General features: G+C 55.0%; 1 protein-coding gene across 1 annotated transcript in view; it reads right to left on the reverse strand.

Annotated features, from left to right (window-relative positions):
* Positions 1-6,972: 6,972 nt before the first annotated feature.
* The window catches only part of Rcor1 (REST corepressor 1), an 81,556-nt gene continuing 72,276 nt past the window's right edge, over positions 6,973-16,252 (reverse strand). The window contains exons 8-12 of the mRNA XM_004645396.2: positions 15,221-15,415; positions 11,666-11,743; positions 11,350-11,407; positions 10,638-10,867; positions 6,973-8,406 (exon numbers count right to left, since the gene is read on the reverse strand). Of these exons, the coding sequence (XP_004645453.1) occupies positions 8,365-8,406; positions 10,638-10,867; positions 11,350-11,407; positions 11,666-11,743; positions 15,221-15,415 (603 nt within the window). The 3' untranslated portion in view covers positions 6,973-8,364. The remainder of the gene's footprint in view (positions 8,407-10,637; positions 10,868-11,349; positions 11,408-11,665; positions 11,744-15,220; positions 15,416-16,252) is intronic.

Here is a 16,252-nt window from a genome sequence, read left to right on the forward strand (position 1 = left end):
TGGGCACCTAGTCCTGCTTCTCGGCATCCAACCACACCAAATGCAGCGGCTGAAGCAGCGGCTGCTGGTCCTGCTCACACCTGACGGTCACCTAAGCGAAGGGGTCCTGCCTGGTCACTCAGGGTCTGCTGGCAGTGACTTCTGGCCAGCCATCTGGGTCCCACAGTGGTGCCGAGTTTCACAGCAAGAGTAGGCAGGGCCTGTCACCTGCACCATACCTGGGAAGGTGTTACTGATCAAGTCTGATCCTGTCCCTGCTAATGGGTGTTGTGGCTTCAGTATGTCCCCAGCAGTCACACATAGGGGGCCTGGCCCCCAGGGAGGCGGTGAGGCCTAGCAGGCAATTTATGGGGCCTAGGGTGGCAGTCCTAGCTCAGAAGGGGTCAAGAGACTCTGCTGGACCTGGCTTCAGGGATTCCCAAAAGGACCCACACAGCTCTCCTGGCAGCCCCTGGTGACAAAGCCCCTTCCTCGCCCGAGGTACCTGCCGCCACCCGCCACCTGCCATGGGGCACCTCAGGCCACACCTGCACCTTGCTGCCCACACTCAGCTGTTGAGCTTGAGAGCTAAGTACCTGGGCTTTGTGAGTAGCCAGCAGCCTGAGGGCTCATTGGTGAAGAGAAACAGGTGGACACAGCTGGAGCAACCCAGGGAGGGCCATGGATGGAGGGGTGCCCAAGGAGAGGGGTGAGGGAGCGGATCGCAGAAAGGTGGGAAGGTGCAGGGCTGGGCTCAGGGACCGGACCACAGGGAGCCAGCACCAGGGCCCCGGGAGAGAAGGGCCCTGTGCAGCGATGGCCCGCGGGCATCCAAGCCTATGGCAAAAGCGGTGCTGAGCCCCTCTGGACAGCTGGAGCCACAGGTGACCCGGGGAGAGGACACAGCTGACGGCTGGATGCAGGCGGTCAGCCCCACAGAGCATACAGGGACGAGACCGGTGCTGTACTAGGATCAGAATGCTGAGCCACGCCGACTGTCCTGGCTCTGGGCTGCAAGGGGGCTGAGCAGGCTGTGGAGACCCAGGTCCCTGTGTGGGGACACCCTGCACCCAGCACAGGCCTCAGTGACCCTCTGGACAGGGCGCCAAGACTGGGGCCCTGGCTCTACGCTCACAGCAGCGGCTCGAGGGAGGTCCTAGCCTGGCTGGCGGTGTCAGACTGCAGTTGAGTGGGTCCCTGACCGCAAGTGGCAGCAGACCCAGCTCCCTCTGGGTAGGATGGACAACTTACCAGTGGGCAGCCCCAGGGGCACCAGTGCAGCGGAGCCACTTGGCGAGCACACAAACCCCTCACGGCCTCTGGCCTGGGCTGCGCCTGAGCACAAAGCCAGGTTCTGTCTGAGGGACAGGCTGATCGCTGGACAGGACTCTACCACCCCCCCCACACCTCAGCTGGAGGACCCCAGGTTCACATTTGAGATGGCTTGGGGTGGCCATGAGAGTGACTGCGATCCCAGTGATGCCCCTCCAGCTGGGCCAGGCAGTGCCACCTGGTCCCCAGGGGCGCCTTCTGTGCCTGTCAGTGGAGGGGACAGCTCTGCATAGGGCTTGGGGAGTGGACGACCTGAAGGCTGGGGTCAGAGATCACTCGAGCAAATCCACAGCCCACATCTATGTATCTGTCTCCCCGGTAGTTGGGCAGTAGTCATCTCAACAGCGGACAACTCAATAAACAAGCAAAGGACCCCGAAAATCCCAAATCTCAGCTGCTAATCCCCGGATGCCCAGGAATTAATCAGCAGCTGCAGCTCCCACTCCCGGGGAGCCGATCAGCAGCCGGAGTGGCCATGGGCCAGCAGGTACTTATTTTCCCCTTCAGTGCACCCAATTTCTCGATTGCTTTAACAAGCATTTCTGCGCCTCCTATTAGTCCTGGCGCTGGGGACCTGGGGACCATTATAGTTGCAATCTCAAGGAGCCCATAGTCCAGTGGGCTGAAAAGCTTATGCAACACCAGAGAAGCACCTGAGGTCTTGCTGGGTGCGAGTGCGGGTGATGGGCCAAGACGCCAGCTACTGTCCCTCCCAGCACAAGGGACACATCTACTTGAAAACTCAGGTCCTGGATTCGGGCTCGGCAAGGGCCGTGCACAGGGCGGCAGGGCCCCCAACCCCACAGGAGCCTTCCAAGCCCACCCCTGATCATTTCAGCAATCATTCCAGAACCTCAGGAATATGGTGAAACCAACATGAGGACAAAGCCACCTCACGTTGCTACCTACCAGTGCCACGTGGGAAAGGCAAGGTGCAGCACAGCTCAGTGCATGCAGAGCAGTGGAGGGAGCAGAGCTGCTTGTGCCACGCACACCTGCCTGTGTCTGTGGCAGGTCCCAGGGCTATGGTGGTCAGAGGTCAGGATAGGGAGTTTCCTCCACTGCTGTTACCTGGCCAAAGCTAAGACCCCTGGAGGTCACTGTGTACAGACCATAGGGCAGGGCAGGGCAGCTGTGGCTGAGACCAGGGGTGGGGCGGCGCTCTGCAAAAGATAGGAAGAGGCTGAGTCAGGTGGTGCCAAGCCGAGAGGAGCACAGGACAGGGCTCAGGTGGGACTATCCCACAACAGGAAGCAGAAGGCAGGCTGGGTGCTCCCCCAGGAGACAGACATGGCACCACGACCAGGAAGCAGTCCTGGCTGCCATGGGGGGCGAGGGTACGAAAGCAGAGTTGGTTGCAGTCTCAGCCAAGGAGGCAGGGGGTAAAGGGTTCTAAGGGGAGAGGGGCTGGACTGTTGCCCACAAGTGGGTGGCGCAGAGCTCAAGTCAAACCAGGCAGGGTGTGGAGGGTGGTCTTCCTCTCATCTGAGTCATTCTGCAGGGCCAGGAGTGAGGGTCCCACTGTAGCCGAGAGCCAGAGAATAGACGCTAGCTCCAGGTAACAGCTGCGCCCTGGGTGTCACTAACTTCTGGCAGGTGTTGAGAGGCCCACAGCGGGAGTGGGGAGGCGGCAGCTATCCCGTCCTGGGACCATACGCACCACTCACGGCCAGCCCTCCCCGGACCAAGGAGTCAGGTGCCCAGCGGCATCAACCCAAGGGGAGCCAAGCTCAGGGCAGCAGCAGGGCTGGAATCTGCCGAGATGAGGGCACGTGCGCTCTTGCCCTCCATGTCACCACTGGACCACGGGGGGCACCAGGATCACCCCACATGCAGCACTATGTCACAGCAGGAGTAGGCAGGACAGCAGGAACTGCCTTTCCTGGGACACAGTGAGCTCAAATCGCTCCATTCCTTCCCTTTGCGCCAGACCAACTCAGAGGAAGAGAAACACACCCGAGGCCCTGACAGAGCCTGGGCCAGTGCAGTGGGCACCCAGTTCCTTTGGGAAGTGGCCCCTAAAATCAGAAGTGGGGGCTAGGGAGAGTGAAGCTGGGAAGAACATCTGACACGGGGCCACTGTGTGCTGGTCACTACCTGAGGCCCCTGGGCTGGCTCCTGGGTGGCACGGCCAGGCCCTTGAGAGGTGGGCAAAGGGACTCTGTAGAGGCAGGCAGCGCTTCTGAACAGGAAGGGGCTGGGGCTGGACTTATCTGCACCCCTCCGACACAAGCCCACACGCGTGCTCAGCAATGCCAGCGTCTAAGGCCTTACCCTCTGCACTAGAGCGGCTGCCCCAGGGTTCTCCCAAGGCCTGAAGACCCAAGGCCCACAGGCCCACCAGTGGCCTCCCCTAGCCGCCTCTGCTTCCCTGCACCCTGCCCCGTGTCCTTCCTCCACCTCCTGGCACAAGCCTGGGAAAGCCTCCTGAGGCCAGGCCTGCCTGCCTGCCTCCTCCCACTTCTCCAGGACACAGCTTACACATGGCTGGACTGTGCCCACTGCTGCAGATGCGGTGGGCGCCAGGAAGGCCTTCGGGCTGCAGGGCATGCGCCTGAAGGGGCTGTGGGGCTTCCCAGCTGTCACCCGCACCAAGCCAAGGCTCTGCTCAGCCTGCGGCCCACGCCCTGCGCACAGGGAGCCCAACACCCCAGCTCTGCCCTGGCCCCGTCCACGACCTACCTGATTGCAGCCCTTTCGCAGCCAAGAAGGAAGGGCACAGAGCTGAAGGGCCCAGCAGGCACAGGCCACTGTCAGCTGTCAGAGCGACCGAGGTGGTGTCGGCCATGTCTTAGCCGCAGGCCAGAGCTCTGTGGAGGTGGGCCTCTGGGCAGGGGAAGCCAGGTCTAGGCGAGGAGGAGAAACTCGCACACCCAACCCTCACACCGAAGCTGTCAATCAGAGACCTGACGAACGCACACGCATGACGCCTCCTGGAGGATTCTCCTACAGGTCGGGCTGCCCTGGCCACGCACCTGCAGGTCTCACCGAGGAGACCACACCCAGAAGCCCACGGCCTGCTTGAAAGGGAAGAGCACCTCACTCTACAGATGCACGTGGGGTTGCAGAAAGCTGTTTCACGTTTTATTACATCAATGGCTTGAAAATTTTTATTTAATCTCAGCAAATACTGGAAATAGAAAAATGAATTCTGCAGAATTTCACAAATAAAGTCTTCCAATTTCCACTAACAAATGTTATCATTCAATGGCTAAGCAATTATAATGCTATGAACATTCACGACAATGAATGTGTTGAAATAGAAAACAGGCAAAGAGACATGAAAATATTACTTACAACAGCATTATTACAACATATTCTCTTTAAAATTTCAACGTGGATTTTATCACTTCAAAAGATATACAGCATTTCCATTATATTTGCAAACTTAACCTTATACATCTTTTAAAATCTTGAAAAAATTTTAAGCAATCTAAAAAGCACTTAGCAAAGTTTTAAGTCTACATATGGAATACTATCCATTCCGGTATAAATTTTCATTTAGGAGAAGGTGACTGTAAACACTCAGTATTTTACAACATGCATAGACTATCCTGACCTTCTTTCTTCTGAACTGTAACGTTACTGCAATTGTGCTTTACTACAGGAGGAGAGGCTGCCGAGCCCGGTGCGGCAGGCAGGAAGCAGTGCACGGCGCTGCCCGCTGCCCGTCGGAGGGAGGGCCGCCGACCTCACTGCACCGAGGCCCCTGGGGACGCTGGGGGCTGGGCTCCTGGGCTCACTAGATCAGAACCGGGCGGGGAGGGGCTCTTGCCGGAGGTGGGTCCATCTTTCCTTTGCTCATGTAAAAGCAGGGATCCAGTTAGTGTAATGCACTGTTTGGCTTCTTTTTGGTGTGCGAATATACCAATAGTACATCTGATATTTAGAAAGACAAAAATAGGATAGAGTTGAAATCTAAAGTGACAAGGAGCACACTAGAGTGGTGTGGAGTGCTGAGGAAATTTAACATAACAGAGAAGAGCTGCCTCATTAGTCCACCTCGCTAAGCTTCTCAAACTGCCTTTGCATTTTTGTTTTTCACTAGAGGCTTGTGACTGCCAACAGGTCCTACAGGTCACAACTAGCAGTCACTTGAGGACGCGCAGTCCCACGAGGGTCCGGGATGCACAGAGGGTGGTGAGCCACGCTGACCTCGCGCTCCTGCACGCTAGCACCGCAGTGCCCGGCCGGGCCCGGCAGTGTGAGCAGGGCGCGGGGCCTCCTGGATCAGAGAGCCGTGCGGAGCCGCCCGCCCGCCGCTGCTGAGCAGCCAACACGACATTCAAGTAACGAGGTGTTGAATGGATAAATGAAAACAATTTTTACCTAACACTTTACACATCTACATAAAATTAAATAAAACAAACTTTTAATGCATATCAATACAATTTATATCTTTTAGGATTCTAAACTAAAAGTTAAACTATTATTTGTGTCCATGATACTATATTTTGCACAATAACTTATACTTAGGAGAATTTTTCCACAAAAATATATATAATTATGACATTCACATTGATAATTTTTAAGAACACAAAGCTTAAGTGACATTCCACCTGAAGCAGTTATCACAGCCCAAACCCAGCCCACCAAGCCACCGATTCTCACTGTCAGAGCATCCCATAACCGAGACTGGAGGACTCGCCACCTAGCTTCGGAAGCAAAGTGATTCTTGCATTGTCACAACTGCCGGGTGCGTGTGACGAACCGCACTGGAGCGCAGCGCCGCCGGACGCACAGTCCCCAGCAAGGGCCAAGCAGGCCACCGCTCCCCGCTCCCACGAAGCAGAGTAAGTTTGGCCCAGGCAGCTGCAGCCTTAGTACACTGCATGTGACCACTGGGCCGGAGGACGGTGGCGTCAGGGGCTGGCAGGGCCAGCGCAGAGCACAGACTGGGGTCCAGCAGCACGTGGCCTGCAGGGGAGCTTCATATCTAGGCTTCGTCAGAGGGCTCACACTTAAAAGAAACAGGCATTGGGACTGGGGCCGCAGAGATAGCTCAGCGGCCTAAGTGCCTGCCTAGGCAAGAGCACGGACACTGGTTTGATACGCAGTATCACATGCCTTGCCAGCCACCAAGACCAGGGGTGGTGGCACACGCCTGTAATCCCAGCGCTGGGGAGGCTGAGACAGAAGAATCACTACGAGTCTGAGCTGCATAGTGAGACCCTGCACCAAATACATAAAGAAAACAAAGAGAATCATCGGCAGGCAAGGTACAACGGCCCCCGAGGACACTGTCCACTGCTGCGGCCCCGGTGAGGGCCCAATGTCCTTGTGAGCTAGTGCTGCCCTGCACCCTCCTGCTGACCCTGTCACATGGCAGGCTAACATCCGGCGCTAATGTCACTTTGCTACCTGTCTGATGTGATGGTGGGAACAGCAGGATTTCCTCAGCAGGTAGACATGCTGTTGGGACTAAAGGAGGACGTCCCTGCACACCCCTTTGGAATGACCTTTCCCGAACCTCTAAAACAAAATGTACAAACGCCAAGACCTAGGGTCCTAGCTGAACTACTTTTCTAAAGAGAAAATCAGCTGACATATACAAAAAAAGAAAGGAAAAAAAAAAAAAAAAAAAAGCAAGGTGCTTGGGAGTCAAAACACAAATTTTTAGTTGCATATTTAAAATCTTTAAGAATTCTTTTTATGCCTTAAAGCATCTGCATTCTTTTCTTTTTGGTATTAAAAGCAGAAAAAAAATTCAAATGATGCAAACAAAAAATTCGAATGAAGCTCCTCCCACATCTGCAGTGCAGCCCCCACACCTCAGGCCTCACAGGCCCTTGGTCCAGGAGGAGAAGCAGCGACTTGGGCAGGCTCAGCACACTGATTAGAAAGCCTGTGTGTTCCCAGTTCACCCACAAGGCAGGACAGACCGCTCTACAGACGGTTCCTTTTCGTCCTGGTTAACTAGACCAACACACCGACCACGTCTCTGTCCTGTACTCTGCTATTAAGAGAGGGGATGGTACCTGTGTTTCACATAAGCACTAGAAGGACATAAAAGGACGCGTGGAGTGACACGCAGCGGGCCAGGGATGCCAAGAGGCCAGGACAGTGGTGTGCCGCTCCCAGGAACCCACCAGCAGCTGCACTCACTCCGTTGGGTGCTAAGCTTGCATCTCCAGTCTGTACTGCTAGAGCGGGCAGAAGCGCTCCCTATCTCCATGATGTCATCTTTGGCAAGCAATAAACTTTAAATAAGACACTTGAACAGAAAAGGGATCGGTAACATGGTTGCCAAAAGGAGAAGGCACCAATTCCGAATGGACAAGCACCAGGTACAGTGATAGGACCGGATCTCCCGGAGCTGGGCGGTGCAAGTGGTGCTGGGGATCGGGAGGAGCTGGGGTGCACCCACCCTGGGACTGCAGGCAGAAAGTGTGGAGGTCCAACATTCCCCGTAAGCTACAGTGTCCAAAGACAGTTGCCGTGAATGAGCTTTCAAACACTTGGGAAAGGAGAAAGGGGAGAGATTTAAGCCAAGTAAATTTACGAGTAATTCCACCTTTCACTTGGGAACCGTGAGTTGCATCAGGATGCTTGGCACAACAAGATTACAATGCAGTCTGCCAAAGTGTTGCGACTTCCAAACAAGCAAGGTATTATTAGGGTGGCTGCCCCAGAAAAGAACAAGTCAGTCGCTCTGCAAGTTACACTATGCACAAGTAGAAATCGCAGCCATGCAGGAACAGAGTCGGGCCTTCTGAGACTACCTGCTCTGAAGCTGCTGACGGGAAGAGCTGCCGTGGGTGGGGCACAGGGCTCCAATGGGGGCAGGTCCCAGAGTTGTGGGGGTACAGGCATAGGTTCCCCAGCACTGAGGCAGAGTGAGAGATGCAACAGAGCTCTCTGGGAAGTGGTGCCAACATGGAGGAACGAGCAAAGAATTAAGGCAGATGGAGCACAGGACCGGAAGTGTATGCCTTTTTGGTAATAGCTGCTTGTCCACAGAGATGGGATGCAGATGGCTGGGTGATGTCTCATAATACCTGATATCCTGGATAACACATAGTCCACACCAAGTGTTCAAAGCTACCAGCGTTCTCATGAGGCGGATGCATATCTGACATCGAGGACAGAGGCAGCCTGAGAGGAAGAAAAAGGAGAGATCAGGGTGCAGGCCAACAATACTCCCAGGTTTTTGTAGTGCCCAGAAGCTGGGCAGAAGACACAGGCCTGGCTACGGGCAGGTGAGTGTCAGAAAGACGGCTGCACAGTGGCACGCCTCCTGAGGGTAAGGGAACCCCCCCCCCCCCCCCCCCCGCAGCATCAGCACAGTGGTGGAGATGCGGTGCACCTGCAGCCCCCCCCAAGGCTGCTGCACACAGCCCCGCCCACGAGAGGCCCCGCCCACGAGAGGCCCCGCCCACGAGGCCCCGACCCCTGCGGGCAGGGTGTGCAGGAACGAGGGTCCTCTTTAGAGCCCTGCACGTATTCCTTCACTTCCTGCTCCAAAAGGGGCCAAGGTACCTCACTGCTCCCTGAAGCTCGTATAGGGCCTTCCTGCTGGGGAGCAACCAGGCTAGGAATTCAATCTGAAAGCACTGCTCTATCAGGCAAAAAAAGGAATTTATAGGACTGTTCTAGCTTACCCAGGAGTCCTTCTCCTCACTTTTCCTATGTCTATAATCACTGAGCAATCTTAACCAAGACCCAGCAGCCCTCATGCCCCTGCTTTCTGCGAGGCTGGAGGTAGCAGCACCCCCTCTGCCCCACGCTTGGCACCTCAAAGACCTCTGGGTCAGCCTCCATCTTGGCTGAAAAGAAGAAAAGCCTGAAAGGCACAGGAGACTGCTCATTACTAAGGCTTCCAGGAACTGCGCCTCGTCATTCCGTGTACTCTGCAGGAGATGAGACCCAACCCCAGTACCCTGCTCCACCGGAGACAACAGCAAGGTGCAGTTCCCAGCACTCAACTCACACACGCACCCTGAGGCCCTGGGCAAGCAGGCGCGTCTGTGTTGCAGAATGCCTTCAGCAAACAGAGAATGGGAAGGCGAGGGGGGGCGTGCTGATGGCGTGAGCACCAAGGAATGGGGTTCAAGGAATGTCAGTGTGGGGCCATGGAGACAGCGCAGTGGCATAAGTGCCTGCCTGGCAAGCACAAGGTCCTGAGTTCAATCCCTGGTTCCACAAAACAGTGCGGTGTGCAGCTCAGCGTAAAGGAATGTCAGTGTGGGTGTGGAGGATACAGCTGAAACGACCAAAGGAGAAAGGAGGATTAAAGACATCTTAGATGACAGTAGGCTCCAGCTGTGTCAGGTGTGCCTCTTAGGAGACTGGGTAAACAGACATGGGAGACTGGGCTCCTGTCTAAGCAGCTGCTCAAAGTCTTTTGCAGTTACAGGTAGCTGGATCTAGTGTGTGATGCGGGGATCGGCTCCTGGTGCCATACTAGGCTCAAGGGCACTTGGATTAAGGGTCTGAGCGCTGCCCACCCTAAGCAGCCTGGGTAAGATATAGGGGCAGAGAGAGCTCGGGCTGTCCCTTGTTAATTTGCTGCTTTCTGCCTGCTTTAAACTGTCTCCTTTGCAAAGCTGCCTGATCCACCCTGCCAGATGAAGATGGACTGAAACTTCTTGACAAAATTTGTGCCCCCTTTAACTTTGGGTACTGGGTATTCTGTCTCGGCAACAAGAAGAAATGAAGGGAGACTGGGCGCCACTGAGAACCTAGGAGCTGCTGTCCGCTGGGAGGTCTGGCTGACGGGCAGCAGCTAGCCACATGGAAGGCGCCTGCACTTCTGCAGGCCCTCAGCTGAGCCCCATGCGCACGTCCTGTGGGGGAGAGGAGGCCTGCAGTGGTGGCCAGGCAAGCAAGCACGCACAGGAGGGGGAGGGAGGCATCCACGACAGGACTACAGTGTCAGCCACTGTCCTAGCAGTGTGACAGCCCCAGGACCTAGCACTGTCCCATCGACCCTAAGCCAGTCAGCCCCAAACAGCACCAAAGGCTGGAAGAGGACAGCAGGGACACAACATGCCACACGCTCCACAGACCCAGAAGGACAGCCCCAGCACCTCCCACTGACCACCTTCTGCCAGTCTTCACTCAATTTCAGAGCTACTGGCCACGGGGACTATTTTTTGGCTGAAGGACTCCAGAATGATATGAAGCACTCGCTCTGGAACTGGAGTCTGAACAATAAACAGTGACAAGGACAGGCTGGCGGTAGCACGCATGTGTCACGGCACTACCAGAAGGAAGTTTCTGGTATAGCTGAAGTATAGCAGTGTTTCACCAACGCAGGGCCTGACAGGAAGGAACTGGATCTCAGGAACAGTGGCAGGGAGCACACCGCCCTCTGTCAGACTCACCTCGTCCTCCTCTTCAGGTATCTTGATGGAACTGTCTGGGGACTTGACTGGCTTCGGGGCGCTGGGCCCATTGGTCTCTTCTTTCCCATGTTCTGCCTCCCATTCTTGTAAAACTTCATCTATGTTGAAGCGGCGTCGGTAATTGACAAAAAAGTTCTTGACCTGCACCACTGACTTGTTCCCAATCACATCTGAGATTGCTTGAAAATCTCGGCCATATTTCCTGATGGCTGAGAGAAAAGAGGGTTTTTTAAACAAAATTTAACAGAGAAAAACAATCTTATAAGCCATAACCAAACCCCCACCAGGTAAGAAAGCACACAGGCTTTAATTTTCTGCTTCCCCTCCTCTCGCGCAGGCTTCTTTAACAGCAGGCTCCTCCAGCTCGTCACATCACGGAAGACACAGTCCATGCTCACCTCTGGTGGGGCTGACACAGAAGCTTGCAAGCCCCCATCACCTGCAATCTGCCCTCCCAGTGTGCCACAGCGCGGAGCCTACTCCAGTCCCCAGAGGGCCCGGGGCGCAGATGCCAGGTCTGGAGCATAAGTACCTCGGGACTCTAATGGTGTGGCCGGAGGGGGTGCATTCCTTACCTATTCAGAGCTCTACGAGCGGCTGCTGAAGTGTAATAGTCACATCCTTACTTTTACAACATGTGAGCATCGGAAAGGAAAATGAAGGGCCTGGTGCCAGGGAACATCCCACGTACCTTGCACGGCGAGAAGCTGCTCTTCGGTGGTCCAGCGTGCATTGCACTTCTGAATGACCTAGACGGTTGGACAGCATGTTACACTCAAGAGACGGGCAAGTCACCGTGAGGGTCGCTAATGTCCCCTATATCCTAGCTTCAACATCAGCTGGCTTTGGGGGGAGGGATTGAACTCAGGCCCTACTGAGCCACCTCCCCAGCCTCTCAGCTGGCTTTATGAAATTCCATCTATCCCCTGCTAGGACAGCAGACTGGGACTATGTCCCCGAGACACTGGATTCAGGTAAGACTTCGGAGATGGTTCACGTGATCCTACCTCTGGGAGTCGGTACGGTTCTATTCCACCATCAAGCTTTTCTTTGAGAGCACTGTTCGTCTGTTTAATATTTTGAATCTAAGAAGGAAAAACATTTTACTTTAATAAATGAAAGCATAAGAAAACTAAAAACTGGTAAGAAACGACAAGACCAAGAAGCCCCATACCTGCTGTAACTGAAATACAAGGTCCCCGCAGTGTCCTCGGGGCATCTAATGAGACACTGTAAATCTACTGTCTGGGCCAGGGATGCAGCTCAGCGGCACAGCACTTGCCTGGCAAGCACAAGGTCCTGAGTTTGATTCCCAGTACGAATAAAAAAATCCTGTCTAAAATCTACTTCCTGCAAGACAGTGAGAGAGGAGACGACATGTGCTGCATCTGCTGCTCCTAACAGGCAGCTCTGTGGCACAGAACACAGCCAGGACACCCCCAGAGGAGGCCTGGACAGGAGCAGGAGGCACAGCAGCCAGGCAAGGGACAGAACGTGGGCTACCCGGCACCACAACGCACGGTCTGCGCACTCCCCTGGTTGCTCTGGGCAAAGACTCCAAGCGCAGACGTCTTCAATGGGGCAGTAGGCAAGCATTTCTGTGCTGCCCCAGGGGCTCTGCTCCAAGCCCTGTTCGTTTCAGGAACAGCACAAGCAAAGAGGAAAGAATGGAAGGCACAGGTTGATTTTCCAAGCAAAACAGAGGGCTCTTCAAGAGTAGATGTTCCCCGCAAAGGCCAGCTCCTGCCAGCAAAGGAAGTGGAAAGATGGAGGGAGGGAGGTGGGCAGGAAGGCGCACCAAAGCTAGCCCGGAAAAGTGGAAGTGGGAAGCCTGATTTGCTGGAATCTGCTGTAATACACTGTTTTGAGAAGGTGCAAGTCAAAGGAAGATAAACCGACAGCGGAACTGTATTTACCTGCAGCAAGGCCTCAACACAGCAGGCAAGCTCTTCGGCCAGTGCTGTCCAGGACTGGTGGCACCAGGGATCCCAGAGGCAGGGCAGGCAGAGCCCTCTGCTCACCAAAGCCTATCAGATAGCGCCAGGAACCCAGGGTATGCTCACCACACCCCTTCCAGCTGAGGAGCTGGCTGACACGTTCCCTCAGGGAATGTGCCAACCTGGGAATACTGCATGTGCCCAAGTGCCAGCCTCTGTATGTTTTTTCTTCGCTTTTGAGGCAGGCTCCCACTACACCTTGAACTTACTATGGAACTATGTAGCCCAGCCTCATTCAACACTCACAGCTAGCTTCCTGCCTCAGCCTCCCTCCTGCTGGAATCACAGCTGTGTGCCACTTCTGTACCTGAGCTGGCCCTACACAGACAACACAAACCGGGTGCACGTTGCCCTGTGATTAAATAACACACACTTGGGGCCGGGGAGATGGCTCAGTAGAGTAAGCACTTGCCTAGCAAGCGCAAGGGCCTGAGTTCAATCTCCAGTTCCAAAAAATCAATCAATCAATCAATCAATCAATCAATCAATCAAACAAATAACACCCCCTTCCCAAGGAGACCATTGTGTCCACCACTGCATGTCCTGTCCCAAGCAATGGGCAAAGCACGTGGCCCAAGGCACAACGCCCACCGATGCTACGCCAGCTGTCAGCGCTCAGTGGCCAGTAGTTGCGTCCCTGATCCCAAGAGCTTTCCACACTGGAAACGGCCAAAGGTTCTTGTCAGAATGAGAGCAGAAGTAGCCACCCACCTTGCCAGCCATCAAGAAGCTGGATGACAAGAAGATGGGGAAGAACCAGGAAGCAAAGCATTTTATTTTATTTTTTGGCAGAACCAGGGATAGAACTCAGGCCCTTGTGCTTGCCAGGGAAGTGCTTATTCCACTGAGCCATCTCCTCGGCCCCCAAAAAGCATTTTTTTTTTTTTTTTAAAGAGCACAGTTAAGAACAGAGAAACGCACATGGCCAGGTCTTGAGGCCTGGTCCCTTCCTGACCTGCCAGCTGAGCACAGCTTGCATCCCCTCCCATCTTCTATGGTCACACCATGTCCTTCTCTAGCAGACACTGAATGCCGCATGCTCTCTCTGCAAGCCAAGCAGCGAGCTGGCCCTGCTCCCTGTGGCCACAGGTGCTGTGAAGGGCCACTGCTAAGGGGCTTTGCTTGTGCTGCAAGGAGGACAGGGACAGGCTCCGCCCCCCTATTTCCACCCTGAGTAGAGGCGAGGCCTCCAGGGTCCACGTTAGGGACAGGGCGCTTGCCCCAGCAGGGGAAGGCCTGTGAGAACATGGTCCTGACAGTGGCCCTCAGCGGCAGCAGCGCTGCAGGACTTCCGCTGCTGCCAGAGAAAAGGCACTCTGAGCTGCCTGAGCTGCTGCCCTTCTGCTGCGCTCAGGCAAGCGCTCCCCGCAGGGCGGGCAGGCCTGTCCAGTGGCAGCCATCCCTGCCAGCCACATCTGGTGGTGTGTGCCCTGCTCCGCTCCCGCAGAAGCCGGGCTCTACGCCCTCTTCGAACTCAGCCATCTCTCAGCACCTATCTTCCAGTGCTGCACGTTCCTGCCCTTGACCCTGCTCTCAAAATCCAAAGCATCCTTCTTCATCTCACACCAAGGTCAGCATCACCTGTGTGGAGAGGGCCTCTTCTCTCCTCCACACATCAATCCCAATGTCTGTCCTGGGCTCCCTCCACACAGTGCAACGAGGAGGATGGAAATCAGACCCTGATCTAGGAGCTCTGCCCCCAGGAACGACTGCATGCACGCAGGCCACGAGGATCCACTCTGCAGTTGAGAAGAGGGAGATGAGGTAGATCTCACCATGGCACTGCTGTCCACGGGGCCACACAATGCCATAGCTGTAGGCGCACAACGCCTGTGGGCACTGCGTACAACTGTGTTACAGTGTAGCAACTTTGGTCATTATGGGGGATTTTACCACACCTTACACTAAGTCTTTGGAGCCAGCCACTAGCCAGTGTATTTCCAGTTGTGGCAAAGTCCACTGCTGGTACCTAGTTAGGAAAGGTGCCTTGGGCCCAGGGAGCAGGAGAGTGTACCACACCAGCTGCCAAGACAAGGAGCTGGCCTCTGTTCTGGGGGTGTGTGAGGCCTGGTCCCAGTCACCGCCTTACGACAGAACAAAGATGTGCCCCAAGCAACTCCTCTCATCTGGAAAGCAATAGCTAGCCTCCCAGTTAGCCTTGCAAGGCAACCATCAAGATTAGTAAGTCAAAGCAGCACAACTCAAAACAAAACACAGGCTACAGGTAGCAGGGGGCAGTTTTCTGGAATTGGGTTCCAGAGGGAGGGAGGGAGGGAGGGAAGAAGAGACACAAGGGAATGAAAGGCCAGTGCCAGATTGCTGGGCTGAATTCCCACTCAAAGGCCCTGCACAATCAGATTAGTGCGGAGCCCTTTCTGCACAGCAAGTACAGATAACTACAAAAGATAATTTAAAATACACACGGGCACGCGTGCGCACACACGTGCACACTACAGAGAACAGACCATCTGCGCACTCCTGTCTCGGTGCCTCCTGTTTAAAAGCAAAGCAACGCAACCACCGGGCTGCCCCGCGCCTTCCCGGTGCGGTGTGACGGGGCAGCACCTGTCTCTTAATGGAGACCAGCTCCATGTCCAGCTGTCGCAGCACCGTGGTAGCAGCGGTGGCGTTGGCAGAAACGGCCTCCACGTCCTCTTGCGACAGAAACATTCCTTTCGGAGGTTTCCTTTTCGCTCTGTTTTTGGCTTGCGTGCTGTGTTTTTCTTTTTTCACCAGAGGAACTGCCTCGGCAGGGGGCACCTGTATGGTATACACATTTGTTAAATGAAACTAAAAGTTACAACGTCAGATGAACAGCAGCGAGCACGCATCCTGAAGAGGCCCCAAGCAGTCCTCAGCACAGCCGCGCTGCGCTCTGAGGCACTGCGCAGCTCAAGCCTGCCTGGGGCTCCGGCTAGCTCTGGGGGCGTTCCGGCTCCCTCCCCGGCACAGACACCTTGGGGCTCGCCCGCCCGCCTGCCTCATGGGGTCCCGCAGGAAGAAGACCGCGGCCGGCGGCCGGCCGCAGGAGCCTTCTGGCACACGCACGCTGGCGCAGGAGACAGCAAGCGGAAGGCAACGCAGCTCAGGTGCGAGCCGCGGCCTCCAGCAACACGCGACCACAGAAGGAGAAACACTTCCGCACGCGCGCGCGCCGGGCTGTAATCATTCAAGTGTTTCCACTAAGAAATATAATCTTCAGGGCTCGGGGTGTACCTCAGTGTCAGAGCACTTGCCTAGCAAGCCTATATCCCCAGCACAAAAGAAGGCTAGAAGAAGAAAGGAGAGAAGAACAAAAAAGAGAAGAGGAGCAAAAATAAAGAATTCAATATGAATGAAGTTGTGACTTTACAAATCACTACTTTTTGGAAAACACCTAACTTTTGGGGCAGCTTTAGGGGTGAAGGAGCGCTGTGAACGAGGCCCACTACTGCTTGCTTGCTTTCTCACATGGGCTATGATTCATTCATGTAGCTATTTATGTGGTACTGGGGATGGGACTCAGGGCACCTTGAGTTTGCCAGGTAGGCGCTTACTGTACTGAGCTATCTCCCCGGCCCCCAAGTACTGTTTTAAAAAGAAAACTTCTGGGAAGTT

Source organism: Octodon degus, unplaced genomic scaffold (genome assembly GCF_000260255.1).
Source record: "Octodon degus isolate 3935 unplaced genomic scaffold, OctDeg1.0 scaffold00226, whole genome shotgun sequence".
NCBI classification, from domain to species: domain Eukaryota; kingdom Metazoa; phylum Chordata; class Mammalia; order Rodentia; family Octodontidae; genus Octodon; species Octodon degus.